This window comes from Lathamus discolor, chromosome 3 (genome assembly GCF_037157495.1).
Source record: "Lathamus discolor isolate bLatDis1 chromosome 3, bLatDis1.hap1, whole genome shotgun sequence".
NCBI classification, from domain to species: domain Eukaryota; kingdom Metazoa; phylum Chordata; class Aves; order Psittaciformes; family Psittacidae; genus Lathamus; species Lathamus discolor.
In genome coordinates, this window is record NC_088886.1 from 23,892,938 (window position 1) to 23,908,228 (window position 15,291).

The 15,291-nt window shown below is 46.5% G+C and overlaps 1 protein-coding gene across 1 annotated transcript in view; it reads right to left on the minus strand.

Annotated features, from left to right (window-relative positions):
• Positions 1–15,291, minus strand: part of PAPPA2 (pappalysin 2) — an 88,093-nt gene that overhangs the window by 55,950 nt on the left and 16,852 nt on the right. Inside the window, exons 3-4 of the mRNA XM_065674115.1 lie at positions 6,734–6,879; positions 457–750 (exon numbers count right to left, since the gene is read on the minus strand). Of these exons, the coding sequence (XP_065530187.1) occupies positions 457–750; positions 6,734–6,879 (440 nt within the window). The remainder of the gene's footprint in view (positions 1–456; positions 751–6,733; positions 6,880–15,291) is intronic.

Below are 15,291 nucleotides of genomic sequence, written 5' to 3' on the forward strand. Positions count from 1 at the left end.
GGTGACAGAATTGCTCTTCAGGCTTTGGTCCTCCTGGGCTGCCAGGAGGAAGACCAGCCCTCCACGACATGCCATTGGAAACCAAGCCAAAAGGGCTCCGCTCAAAGGTCAAAAATTATAATAGTAATAGTAGCAATAACAATAATAAAAAGAATAATAGTAAAGTTGCTTCAGGACTGGAGAACAATGGCACACCGCCGTGCAGACAAAAACTGCCTTAATGCATGTCCAATGACAGACTGGCAGGGAGGGATGGATGGAAATAGCCTGCAGCAAGAAAGGGACTAAGAAGCTACTGCAAGCACAGGCTGCAGCCTGCCACATCCCAACGCACCAGGAGGGACCACATGAGTTAGAGAAGGAGAGAAGGGACTATTGGTGGAGGCAGAAGGGAGAGAAACCCAAGTTTCTAGGGAAGGTGACCCCTTACAATTTCTGACAAGGATTACTCATTACCTGTGTAACTCATGTAGTTGTTGAAGGGCGTTCCCATGTAATGTGTCTGGCCACAGGTGTCATTGGTGGGGTCTGGATCCCGACAGAGTTTACTCTTTGGGGTGGGAGCAGTGTCAGCACAGAGGTCTCCCGTTTCCATGGATGGAGTTGTTTCTCTGCAGGGATCATCACAAGATTCGCGCTCGCTCACTCCCTTAAAGACATGGTACAGCCCCAGGACATGTCCCACTTCATGGATCATGGTGTTCGTGTGGCCATGCATACCATAATAAGCAGGGTTGAGGACAACTCCACCTAGAATTGGAAGTACAGAGAACATCAACCACAGAAAGAGACAGCGGGCAGCTGCCATTACTCACCTGTGCTATATAGAACTCCTCTCATTGTGCTTCCAGGTCACAAATTAGGTGCCAAATGGAGACCTGAAGATGGACATATTCACCTTTTTGAATGATGGGAAGAGGGCTCCTCTGCCCTCTTGGAGTGGAATGGGGTGGGTGGCTTTTCTTCCCCTTCTGATCACACCACTTCCCCCAACATCTTCAATCATTTCAGCTTGCATTTCCCTCTGTGTCTTTTCACATGTTCATAATTCAGAGTCTGCTTTGGTTCACACTTACAGCTCCAAATGAGGTTTGGAGCCAGGGCACCAAACCAAGATATGCTGGGAGTTTACAGAGATACTCTTTTGAACCAGAGGACAGAAGACCTTCCCTGGCCTAGACAGTGGCTAAAGCATGCCAGTTCCCATGGCAGGGGAGAGCAATGAGGTGCCTAGCAAAGTCCCGACACACTTGGCTGTGCCAACTAGAAGCCACCTTCAGCACAAGTCCACATGAAGAGTCAAATGCCCTGCCGCTGGCCCCTACTGAAAACATCAGTGATCTATTGCTTCAACCTCCAACCAGACTTTAAGGAATAAATTAAAACTCTCACGAGGTGCTGTTGCAATCCAACAAGCTTCTACCACAAACCTGACCCAAATTCACTGTGCATTTTAGAGTGGGATATCCCAAAATGCAGCATCTGAAGAGCCCTTCCTCCCCTTTATTGGGGTTTGCATGTGGGCAAGGGGGCAAAAAGCAGACTCCAGCATGTGCCCAGGCTCTCTCCAAACAGTACCCCCACTACATAGGAAGCTGTTTTAACCCAGACAGCTTGGATGGCAGTGCAGTGAATAGCTGGCTCTGGCACAGCTTGCTCCCTCCTTTGCAGGACTCTGGAGGACTTACTGTGCCAGCTACCTCACAGCAGAGCTCCACTGCTACTGCATCTCTGCTGCTGATTGCTGCCCCTGCCCGCAAAGCTGAAATTGGCGGAGGGTCACTGTGTGATCCTGTCTCCAGCCACAGCATAGACTGCTTGAAATCTGCTCCTGAATCAGCTCCGTCAACACTGGGCTTCCTCATGTCCTCAAGTACAGGGCATTCCTTCCAAGAGAGGGCTTTCTTCAGATCACAGTCTCCCTGGCAGGTCTGTCACTCCTGTGGTGGAACCATGCTGGGTGAACAATGGGCTGGGGCTAGAAATGGGTCTTCAGAGATGCCCTGAGAAATTGTCTCAGGCCCAAAGGAGTTGCAAAAGGGTGAAGTTAAACACAGAGTGGTATCTTCTATGAAGCATCCTCTGTGTGTGGCTCATAGAAGGGCTGAGAAACACCACTGACCTGTCAAGTAGCACTGTTTTCTAGCTAAAAATTAATGTTTATTGTTCTTCTTCCCCACAGCATGGATGTCATGCTCAGGGCAGCTTGGCTTGAGGCTAAAGATGGGTCACAAAGTAGCTGCATTCCCTTTCTCCTCAGCTGTAAAACACGAGACCAGAGGACCTTGCATCCCATCAGCCAGCTCTTGACCCTTCATTTGACTGGAGATGGGCCACAAAGAGGTACAGAGGTTGAAAAATCCATTTAGGACCTTCATGTTGTATCCTGTCAATCATTAGGTTTTTGCAAGCCTCTCAATTACCACAGTGGTAAACACAAGATAGCAAAGGGCATCCCATTGATTGAGAACCCAGTGGGCACATAAAAAAAGGCTGCTCCTCATTTTAATCAAAACAGGGTGTAAGAGAACAGAAAGAAAAGGCATGTCTGCAGCCAAACACAAGCCTGAGCAAGGCAGGGGGTGCCTGCCCAAAGATCTGAGAGGAGGAATGCTCATGCAGAAAGAAAACAGCGTTCATAAACAAATAAATGAGATGTGAAAACCCCACACACATCCTGTGGCACTAACCACAAGGAACAGGTCTGAGCATGAGGGGTACGGGAGGCCCTGTGACCAAGCAGACCTCCTCCCAGCAGAAACCCAAAGTTCTTCCCATGCAGGGGAATAAATGGGATTCCAGCACAGGGAGGAAGAAAACTGTCACAGGGGAGCAATGCCAAGGCTGGGATACCCTGTCCCTCCTCTCTGCTGGCTTTCCCTATCCCATTCCTCCCACACACTCCACAAGGACAATCATATTTGTAATACTTTTTATTTTACAGCTAATTAGATGGCAGGATTAGAAACAGCATGAGAACTCTGCCTTCCTTCCAGTACATCTCTGTCGCTCCATTCCCTGTCCCCACATCTCCCTGATGAGCTGGGAGAGCTCCCACTGTTGGACCAGGAAGCTGTATTTCCCCTCTGCAGGAGCCTGGCTATAAAGACAAGATACGGACATGTTTGTAACATCCCAACAAGACCAGTCTCCCCTCTCCCTCCTCTGCAGATCAGGCTTTTCTCCTCACCTCTGCCTCCTCCTGCCCTGGGAGATGGGCTAAATTTGGCTTTAAGCAAACTCTCCCTCTCTTGCCCGAGAACCAGCCCAAGGAGACTTCCAAGGTCAGCATTTACACAACCAAGCTAAACACTTCAATGTCATGCCCCTTTGACATCAAGGAGGTCCAGTACTCCAAGGCAGGTGAACCAGAGTCTCCTTTGAATTTGCCCACTCAACCAAGTCCAGGCAGCTTGAAAGCTTCAGGTCTGGCCTCTGCTTCCCCTTCCAGACCAGACCTACCAGCTACAGCTGGTAATGTTCCCAAGGCCCCAGCTCTGCTCACAAAACAAGAGATGCCCAGTCCATCAGTACAGTAAATGATTAGCACTGGTTTGGACTGCACTTCACCTTCACTCATCCCTTGGAAGATCTCAGTCCCAGCACATTGACCTGCTTCTAGCCATGATCAACAGCAATGCTGAAGGACTTCAGCTCAATCTAGACCCCAAGAAGCTAGCCTGTTCCTGGGTTAGGGCTGTTACAGAGGACATATGCTCAAACAAGCACAGGAGATCTTTAAACAGCAAACCACACAGTTGAACCTGTATCACAGGGCCAGTCTTCCCCAAACACTGAGTCACAGCAATTAATGGAACAAACACATGACAGTTAGTCAGACAGGAAGATGGCGATTGCTTAAGGTACCTTTGATGGAACGGCTGGCCCTCCTTCAGGATCCACTGACCTCAGCCAGATATATGAGCTGGCCTCAGCTTATATAACTACAGAAAGTATTTATAACATCAAATATTCACAATTCCCTTGCCTTTCAACCATGTTTAAGCAAATACAGTTCACATGCAGCTACACATGAAGTTTAAAGCATCTGCATCATTACAGGGTTTTTGAGGCAAGGCTTTCCACTGTGGAAAGGTAAGTTTTTTATAGGACAAGAGTTCTTCGACTCCTTGTGTTTTGTAGTTAAAAAGATTTACTTCTAAGTTCTCAGAAAATTCATTCCAGACTCCAAGTAAGAACTTTGAATTTGAGAGTGATTATGATGGAAAGACTGAGACAGACAGTATGGTTAAGAGGGAGTGGTGCAGACCTGAGACCTTCTACCTCTGGCTGCAAGTTGTCTCTGTCTAGGAGCTCCACAGCAGCTGAAATACTGCCTACAGAAGTATCATAGACCAGTTTACCCTCTTCAACTCAGTATGTTATCCCTTGTACTTCAATAAATGTAGTTGCTGTAGGTTGGTATTACTACTGCTCTAAAATGTGAAACCAACCCTAACCTTTCAGAAGGGCTGTCTGAAATTCAAATTTGCTCAGGAGAGTAATCTGCAGGAGAGCAATAGATCTGTAAATCATCAGCATAAAAATGGTCACTTAATTTCTGGTAGCCCGAAACAAGCATAGGTGAAGTGAAGGGGATGAAAAACAAAGTTCACTGAACACTTCCAAAAGGTGAAGACATCAACAGGAAGATGAGGAGGACTCTTGAAAGACACACTCAGAGGTCAACAATGAATGGTTTTGAAGGTCTTCAAAGTCCAGATGGCAGGTCAGAAAAACGTCTAGAGAAGAAATTGTGGAGAACAGTTTGGAAACAGTATGCTTATTGAGCTTTTAGATGAGAGGGTCTGTACGTACATAGGGAAAAATCAGCTTGGCATTTCTGCTCCATGGGACTAAATAGTGGCATGAGGAGAGCACAGCCTACGTGCTGACCTTAATATTTTGAGGTCAGGACAGACAGGATATTAGTAAGAGTCAGCACAAGTGAAGGAGTCTGTCTTCTTGGAGAGACAAACCCTTCCCATGTAAAGATCTGTCTCCACTCCAGTCACTGTAGGTCCTTAAAGCTCAGGATATTTTCCTCAAACTACTATTCAATCCTCCCAAGGTCTTCCTTGCTCTTTCCTCACAGCTTTACCTTCTCAACTCCTCAGATTCTCCAGTAGCCTCTGTTGAGAGGTTCTGTCAAAAGCCGTATACTCATGACCTGCTCAGACCCAAGTTTTTTCTGTGCTGGAAAATAATATACATTGTGCATGGTACGAAACAGTTGGGTGGACACTACTGTTTGCAGAGAACAGAGTCCACCCTCTACCCTCCCAAGTTCTATAAATCTAAAACCAAGGACAGTCTTGAACAAACATCTTCAGTCTGCCAGAGCCTCAAAGAAGTTCACATCCAGCTTCATACTTCACAGCTCTGGCACCAGAACCAAGAAAACACCCCTTCTCCCCCGAACCTCCACGGTAAAACCCTGATTCAACACTTCCAAATGGTGCCACCTCTTGTGTCACTTATTTGACACAAAGACTGAGACTGGACCTAAATGCAAGCTTTTGATGAAACCAGTCACCCTGATTACCCCTCCGTACAACTGCTTGCAAACCTTTGGAAAGGGCCTGAAAAGAAAACGCATGGATGAAGCACTGGCTGTAGTAAGATGATTGTCAAGCTGAGCCTTGGAAACGATTTCTGGGAGCTGAAGGAATAAATTTCATGGAGATCTGCCTTCCTCAACAAGCAACTGCAGCAATACGCTATTGAAAAAACAGCTCCGAAACTTGCTGAGGGAAACTGGCAAAAAAGAACTTTGAAACAGGTCTTTAAAACTTTGAAGGTTTGACCATCACACACTTGTAAAAGCAGAAGGTCTAGGTCTTTTGTGCAGGTGTCAGGAGTAATTATTTCCAGTTACTTACTGAGAAACACTTTAGATGTTTTGACTGCAAAGTATAAAGGGCTTTGCCGGAAAACTCTGACACTGAAGAGGTGGAGGGAGAAGCAGGAAAAAGAAACAGCAGAAACAGGAGAAAACACACAGTACATTTACATTCTAGTGAAGCCGTTGCCCTTTCAACTGTTGTGTAGCCTGCCAGGGCTGATGCCCTCGAGGGTCTGCCTTGAATTCACTGAAGTCAAGAGCCTTGCCTCCAGCAAGCAGTAAGCCAAGTTATAAAAACATGGATTAATTTCATAGTCATCCTCACACTTGCAGCTGGATTCAGAAGCTGCCACTGCTCACTGCCTGGTCAGGTTTGGAGTTGTTCATATCTGGAGTCCCAGCTCTGAAATCACCAACACTTCTGGTTTATCTGTTTGTCATTACATGGTGCACAGGGAACTTCACCATTTCCAGAACCCTGGAAGACAGACTTGGAAGATCCCAGAAGAAGTCAAATATGGAAGGTCCCAGAGAAGTCAAATATGAATCTAAACCCCAATCCAGAGCCTGCACTGCTAGTAAACCTGTAGTTCTCCCCAAGGTCTCTATCCCACTGTCTCACTGCCTTCAACATTAAAAGTTTCTCACAACAATCTGGAAGCGGCTTCTCAGGGTGTAACCCCACCACTTTATCCACATGGACACAGGGAACAGGCAGCTGCTTTTCTTATAGCAGCAACTGTTGCTACACCAGAAGCCTGTTATCATGACTTTTTTGTTAAATACCCTCAATGTTCAGCCAAATCATGGCTGCCTTTTTTGCCAAGTCAACCAAGAGGGAAAAAAGCCAACAACCCTGAGATCCCATGCGAGGGACAGCTCACTTACCCAGGTGACTAAGAGCCTCTTTATCCCATGGCCAAGTGGCGGCACCAGCCAACTCTTCCCTCACCGAACTGGCGAAGTAAACGTTGAGGAAGTGGGTGCTGTTCAACTGCAGTGCTTCCTTCAGCTCCTTCACACTCATGTATGCCCTGCAAGGACAAGGGAGAGGAGACAGTCAACAGAGATCTCAATGGATCAAAAAAGGAAAAGCAGGAGCCACCTGTAGATAACCTGAAAAGGGTGAAGCAGACCTGGAGACCTCATCCTCAACTCTCTGAAACCAGCCACATTTGATAAAGCATGGCAAAATTCAGCAAGTTTCAACAGGATGTCCCATGACACTACTAATTCTGCTCTCTAAGATGCAAGCTCTGCTACTGAGTGATCTGAGTGGAAGTCGTGCAAATCTGAAGTTTTGCTATTTTATTTGCTAATTACAGTAGGTTTGTTGATGAATGCTACTCTTGGAGAAGGTTTTCCAACAACAGGGACAGAAGAGACCACAGAGAACAGGTAACAGGACACAAAAATGGGGGGAGAAACAATGGGATAGAAAAGAAATGCAGAGGCCAGTCCTGCAAGGAGAAAGAAAAAGAAAAGTGTAATTTGAAGGATGGGAGTGGAAGTAAGTTTTTCTCAAGGTGTGAGGAAACAGAAAGGAATCAGCAACTGCAGCTGGTTCCAACAAGGGTTTTCAGGGACTGTCCCTGATACAGGTCAGGGCAGGAATGGACAAACCTTATTCTTGGAAAAATAAAGTGTTTGCCATCTAGGGCCAAGAAGTCTCTTCTCCAGCTTCTCTAGCCTGATTCCCTCTACTCTATCCTCTTCCCCAGGATGAGTATGCCGGAGGTGGCAGTGCATGGTAAGAACACGGGGTCCCTGCAGAGCACAGCCACATAACACACTAAGAAACACGATACCTCACCCCCATCCCTGTATATTGTGTAAGGAAGAGCATGAGCAAAAGGAATCTCAGAATTTGCTCAAAGAAATTTCTCTTCCACCTCTGTTCAAAACAGACCTTGGAGAAAAGTGCTGCCAGGGTCCAGCCAGCACTGAGCCAACAGCAGGGCCTTCTTCGTATTTATCTGTCTCTCTGCACATGATCTGAATCCTTTTTGAGAGGAGGTCTGGGATGTCTGGGATGAGCCAGGGCAGGGAAGCATAGGAGCTCCCAAAATGAGCTTAATGGGGAGAGGAGGACATCGCTGAAGACAGATCCATCAAAGGGCATGTTTAGTGGAGAAAGCCATCTGACAACACTGCTGGCTGTCTCTCCTCCCATCTCCAGGGCTGAAAATAAAGAGTTGCAGGAGCAGTAAAAAAATACTGGAATGAGGATATCCAAAACATCCATTTCTAAAGGGCGCAGGAAGGTAATGGCTAGGAGAGGTATGTAGGCAACAGACATTGCAGCAGAGCAGTAACACCCATGGGTGTCTGGGTGTCCAAAAAATGATCCTCACAGTGTGGCATGTCTCTCAGCACTTGGAGGAAAAAAATGTAACCCAGCAGTCAGGAAATTTAAGTTTCATTCTGCCCTCTGCATGGCTCTTTCTGCACAGTTCAGAGGTCTATATTGCATTCACCCGTACAGCAACAATCCCAGTGTTGATCTTTAGGGAGTTCATGTCCTCAGCTGTGTAAAATGATCAGGATCTAACTTAATGATAATAATAATTCCAATAATAATAGCAGTAGGGCCTTGAGTTGTGCTGCAAATGACAGATACTCTTTTAAATCAAGTACTAGCATTTCCATCGTCGGTGCCGTTAACCTCATAGACTGAGACATGATTAGAACAAGTAGCCCTAGAAAGCATTGTCTTTGAGTCTTCAGAATCTGAGGACCCTGACCTGTGGTTTGTGAAGCCATTAATTGAAGAGATTCTAAGAAGGGAAAAAACTCATGGAAAGGCTTCAAATACATCACTGTGGAATGATGATGGAAATGCACCATTGTGGAAATATGTCATAAGAATGACTAAACCTGCAGCATAAGGCCAACAGCAACAATAAGGTGGTGGAAAGCATTTCATTTGTTCCCATGCTTCCAGGAGCAATTGGCATCTTTAAGCTGCACAATGCGATCATTTCTTTACGCTGGATTTGCCGTGAAGGTACACCAGCTATATTTGAACAAGGAGCTTCTGTAAAAGTGGTGTCCATTAGTGCATTCATTAACACATTGAATTATAGAAGGAAAGACAAAAAACTGAGCATGGGCTAAGGGGAAAAATGGCGTATTCTCATCTGAGATGTGAAGTGAGATGTGCGTATAGAGTGTTTGAGATGGCAGGATACGTAGTCAAGTTATTATACCAACCGATTTGTTTAGAAAGAGAGAAGTTGCTACAGCAAATGGAAAAGAAGGAGGAAAAAGTGAAAATGTAGAGGAACAGAACTCCAGAAGCAGATTACTACTACTAGCAGATGGCATGTGGAGCTGAGCTTGGTAACCCAAGGCCACTTCTCTAGATATGAAACAGCCGAGACTTTCAGAAGCCATTGCTGACTTGGAAGATTTCAGATAATCAGGATCTGCTGACTATCCCTGCCCTACTGCTCAGCCCCAATAGGCCATCTGAGCTGGAGACATCTCACCAACCTTCCCAGTGAACAAAGCAGCTCTGAAACCCCAGTTACTTTAGAAAATCTTGGCTGGACGATATGGCAGCATTTAATGGCAAGATGAGATGACCAGCTTGTCTTCACCAAGCCCTGAGATCTCCCACCACAAAGCAGCATTCCCAGAACACTTTCCCCAGCCACATCAGCTTGCGGAGAGAAAACTCTCCCAACCGGAAACGACAAATTAGGAGAACATGATCTCTTCTCTGTGATGTCTCGCCTGAGCATCCCAGACACGCGCCACACTGACGCCATCCCTTCAACCCAACCAAGACGGGAGCAGGCCGGGAGGAATAGATAGGGAGAAGAATAAACAAACCTGAAGAACATATTTGTGGCATGACGCAGAAGGAAGAGAAGCAAAAATTCCATAGAAATAGAGCATAAGGAGGGGGAAGGGGCGGGGGGGGGGGGTGGGGGGGGAAATCTCCTTCATGCACCAGAGCTGCTTGGGGGACACAAACTTAAAAATAACGTTGATTCCTGACCTATGATATCTTGGAAAAATAGCCCCGAGTCCTTCTAGGCTATCCAAATTCCAAGAGCTGACGTCAGCCCTATTCAGAGGGATATTCCCGACGTCCCTCTTCTGGAGACATGATGTTTTTCTGGCTGTCGCCTGCCATTCCCTTGACACTAGCAACAATTTTTGTCAACCCTTAATTATAAATAACTCTAATTTCCTCCATTGAGAGATCTGGAAGGTTCAGGGCTGTGTCAAGCGAAGAGGGAGCAGTTCCAGCACTGGCATGCTCAGATGAGTTGGATGGACAAGAACAGGAAAGGACCCCCGTTTCACCCACTATGGCATGCAAAGCATAAATATCCTGCTGGTGTCCCCAAAGTCACGAGCAAGGCCAAAACAGCTCTAGAATGGGCAACTCCAATTCTCCTCAATCCACATTTCCCACTGGCATCCTTAGCTTAGACAAGGAGAACGCAACTGGCGTCTTTGCCTGTTGCTTACTGCCAAGGTTATGCTCCCCCTCTTCTTTAGCGCTTCTGTGATTTTCCCCAGGGGGAAGGGAGAGCAGCCTTTGGACTCCACAAACAGCCTAAATGACAGCCCTCTCCTCTGCTCCCCAAATAGCTTTCCAATGCCTACAAGACCAGAGTGTTCCAAACTAGATGGTATTTACAACAGGGTGGGCACTGCAATCCAACACAGAAACACAAGGAGAGACAGGACACATGAAGGTACAGCTATCAGCTGTACCAGACCCAAAGGATAGAGCACAGGATAGAAGAGAGACAGAGAAGGGCCATCAGGTCATCAGGTTTGCCAGATTCAAAGCAAAAGTTCTTCCAATATCATCCAAAACTCGTTGTGAGCAGGTAGCTGCATAGCAATACCACCTTGACCTGGGGAGTATTTGCATCCCTGGGAGAGTGGAGCTTTCAAGAAGAGCATATTCAACAGTAGAGAGAGATTAGGGACAGGGGGGCTATGGACTGCCATTATTAGAAATGAGCATGGGCATGTACACCGTGTGAAATGATGGTATTTGAGGGAATGAGATCAGATATGATGGCCTCCCTCGTGACAGGTGCTCACCCAGGATGCTGCTGACTTAAACTTCTCCTGAATGACACTAGCTGACAATCTGACTGAAGCAGAATTAGGCACAACACTGCGTATTGTTTTACGTGTGAGACTCGTGGCTGGCAGAAGGCAAGGTGGAAGAAGCAGCACAGTGGAGCCACACTGATGCTTGTGTGGTTCTCATGCTAGGTCAGGAGCACATGGCTGTGTGGGACAAAATGATGTGCTGTCACTGTGTGGCATTTCATGCTGTAGAAAAAAGGAAAGGAAGATGAAGTTCAGCAGCTTCAGTGACTGTCACCATAGAACAGTGGAATCAGAGACTCATATCTGCGGATAAGGAGGATCTCCACAAGTCATCTACTCTGACCCCTTGTTCAAAATAGGTCTAAGTAACATTGCTCGAGGCAACATCCAGCATGAACAGCTACAAGGACAGAGGTTTTCCAGCCTCTCTTAGCAACCTATTCTAGTATTTAACCACACTCACGGTCAAAAATAGAAAATTCCTAACATCTAAACCAAATTTCTCACGTTCCAAATTGTGACTATTGCTTCCTGTCCTCTGCCATCTTGGAGTCCTGCTCCATCTTCTCTCTGTCACCCCATCAAATCAAAGGGGAAAATCACCAAATGACTGTAAGCTTTGCATGGAAAAACTATTACTGCAGTAGACATTACCACACTAAGGTCTAAAAAACCAAAGCTCCTTTTCAAGCAGCTGAAAAATCATGCTACATCCATGATCCCAGGCCTCCCTGGAGAACCCTTACAACCCTTTCTCATGCTTTTCCCTCTGCAATTTTGTCTTGATTGGGGAGAGAGCATCTTTCTACCCATGATTGCAGGTCAGGCTCCGGGCTACCTTGGCCGAAGGGGGAGACTTGACTTGCTCTGGAGAGACAGAACTGTTGCTGCTTTTCCAGGCACCAATTTCTGCCTCAGCAACAGGACTACTGCTGGTGGACAGGTGGGAGAGGGGAGAGGATCTGCTAATCTACGGGGCAGCAGAATGGACAATCAAGCTGTAACACAAGCCTGATGTGGTTTAAGGTGGGAGAAGAGGAGCAAGAGTGGCACATTTTAGTGACAGCCATATTCATCCTGGGGCCATGAAAGTGGCCATTACTACTGAAATGCAAATGATGGCACTTGCAAATGAAAAGCAAGGCCACCATGTACCCCATGCAGTACCATAAATCAAAATTAATTCTCTGGGTACTGCAAAGGATGCAGTGTGTAATGCCACAGGAATTCCATTGCAATTCAAAAATAGGAGTCTTTTCCCTGTAGACATTTCAGAGGGGAAGTGGGAGTGGGGTTAGGTGGAAGCTGTCCAAGTGCCCTCCATGGACAGCTGGAAAATACTTGAGACCAAGCCAGCTCCAGCTAACCATACAGTCTAATGAAGTCACAAGGGATTCCTGGTTCTGCTTTCATGTCCTTTAACCACCACAATTCCTCTTTCTACTCCCCCCATGCAGGGAGGCTCCCCTTTTACCCAAACCTCTTCTTGACAAACAAGGAATCCCTAAGACTTCCCAGGAACGACCACCAGCCTGCCAATAACATTTTTGGTGTGTAGACAGCGCATTCAGCCAAGGCTGCAAAGGGTTAACACAACATGCAGAAACCTTGCTTCTGAGGCAGCAGACACAAGCCCGAGAGCCACAACTTACTCCATGAAGACAGATGCTCAACCAAGGGGCATGGATATTTTTTGGAGAGCAAACTCTCCAGACTCTCTGCATCATCAGTGAAGAGATGCTTCTCCAGACAGTAAGTCGAAGTGGACATCTTCCAGTTCACCATAACAAAGGACTCCTCTCCACAGTGACTCTGTAGAGGGGGTGTGTCTAAAGGGGTAATCCTCCAGGCTCAGGCTTTCTGCTTGCATACATGAATCTTCCTTGCTAGAATTTGTGAACTCTCACCTTCCCTGAAATTTCTGGTGTTAATGCAGTTGGGGGGTGACGTTATTTTAGACAAAAGCTAAAGTCTTTCTGTACTTGTTAAGACTACTTGCATCCCCATGTCCACGGTCTAGGAGCTCCGACTCCAGTACAGCATTACACTGGTATGCACCAAACATCATTGCCAGCATCATGACAACTTGACAAGGCAGCAACATCCAAATGACTCTCATCTGGACAGGTGCTGGTAACACAGCCAGATACAAAACACAGGCAAGAGGTGAAGGGAAAGCTGAGGAGCAGCCAGACATTCCCCTGGGATCACAGAAGGCACAACACTGCTGGAATAATACCCTCTGTAGTCCTCAAGAGTCTCTCACCAGCTTCATTGTGTGCTGGGTTCCAGCCAAAGGGAATCTGGGTACACAAGTGATGAAGGCATCACACATCTCTTGGATATGCCTGGAAAAACCCACCCCTGAGGCACTGGTAGTGTGAATAGAAGAATTGCCCGGGAAGCAGCCATCACTGGCAGCACCACTCAAGAGACAGTATAAAATCTGCATGAGCAGCTGGGTATCGAGATGCCAAAGAGGACAACAGTCCTATGAGTTCCATCTCTTGAGCTGCTTCTCACCCAGAGGATACCTGCAGAGATCACCTACAGTCCCACCACATTCACAACTCCACACACTGCTTTAGGGTCCAACACAACACCAGCTGCCCAAAAGGGCTTCCTTCCCAGGGTGGAGAAACAAGGACCTCTTAATCTCCCCAGCACCTTTCCCCATACAACCTTAGAGGTGTAACACACCTGTATAATTTAACATGGAAAATCTTGTGCCACCAAAAACAGGCTCACAAATTCAGCATTTCTTCCAGCACTTCAGCCCTAAAGCATCTTGGTTCTGCCAAAGCCTGCACATGCTTGAAAGTTAATACAAAATACACCAAATGCTTCCCACAGGAAGCCAGCTTTGAGCTTGTGCTAGCACTACTGATTCACCCCATGAACCTTTCTTTTTATGCCCTCAGGGAGGACAAATCCATGTAAGTCCCATAAACTTCCTGGCTTATGTGACAATTCTTGTGTTGCTTAAGCATAATGGGCCATCAACTTTCCCCTGGGATAAATTTGTCCTGGCTATCTGCTTTTTAGTGCTCTACATCTTGGGGGAGTTGATAGCATTTGGGGGTTATTTTAATGGGAGTTGGTAGCCATGATCAATTGTAAAAGCTCTATTTCCAAGGAAATGGGTATTTAATAGATCTTTGAAAATGTTGGTTATTGACCCAATGGCCTTAATGGCTTAAAAACCGTCTGATTGTAGTATGTAAGAGTAAATGCTTATGATTTTCAAATGCATACTGGAATAGGTAGTAAAAACCCTTTTAAATTGCAGGGACCTGGTCAATAGGGAGTTTCCATTTGCTTGTTTGTCCTTTTTATTTCTATCAGAGTGAATCATGGCCATCTCTTCCTCAGAGAGGCTTCCCATTTCCTCACGGGTGAGATCATCTTAAAACACGCGACCCATCTGAGACCCCATCAAGGTACAGGGATGTCTTTCATTAGCCTAGGTGGCAGTGCAGAGTCCAGCTTTCAGAATGCCCCCAGGAGCAGAGGACACATGGACCATCTCTCATCCTCTGTGGGTGATGCAGCCCCAGTGCTCCCAGGGAATGCTCCTAGGGAGCTGAAGAGCCACATGTGCCTCAGTATCCTGGGTTTAAACTGAACTTACAGGCTCCCAGCTAACAATCATAGAGTGAAATTCTGAGGCAGAAACCTTGGTTTATGTGGGGTTAACACATGCCAAGAACTTCAACAGGAAGTTGAGTACAAATACAAATGAATGTCATTCTGGAAACAACAGAGTAAACCCTGATATTTATTTCATGGTGCCTGCAAGCACTGACTCACACACGCAGCCAACCAAGGCACATATTTAGGCTTAGCAACCCCAGCAGCCCTCCAAGGCCTAAAAAGGCTCAGCACAGGCTGCAATTATTCCCCATCTTTGCCCATCATGGGGGCAGCTCTCCTCTCCTGGCTGCCTTTTTCATGAGCCTGCAGGAACACGGTTGCCCAAGATTTTAATCTGTTTGAAACCAGCCTGTGGGTTCAGCCATTGCAAAGAGGAGATCCCAGCCATGCATGTGCAAGACAGCTAGACTGGGTATACATCACCCCCATAGAATAAGACAGAGAGAAAAACAAGGACCTGAAACCTCCCAGATTTCAGAGGGACATCTGTCCTTCTGCTCCCTTCTACCTTCCCTTTCAAAAGCTGCACAAAGAAGAAATTGGAGAGTTCAGAGCCATGACCCATTGCTTCTCATCAGTGGAATAAGCAAAGGAGACAAATATTGCAGGTCACTGCCTGCTTCCATCCCAGTAAGGTGTCTCCTACTGCCATCCTAAGTACATCCATTACACAGTATCCCACCTGCTTGCAGTAACACTCACCT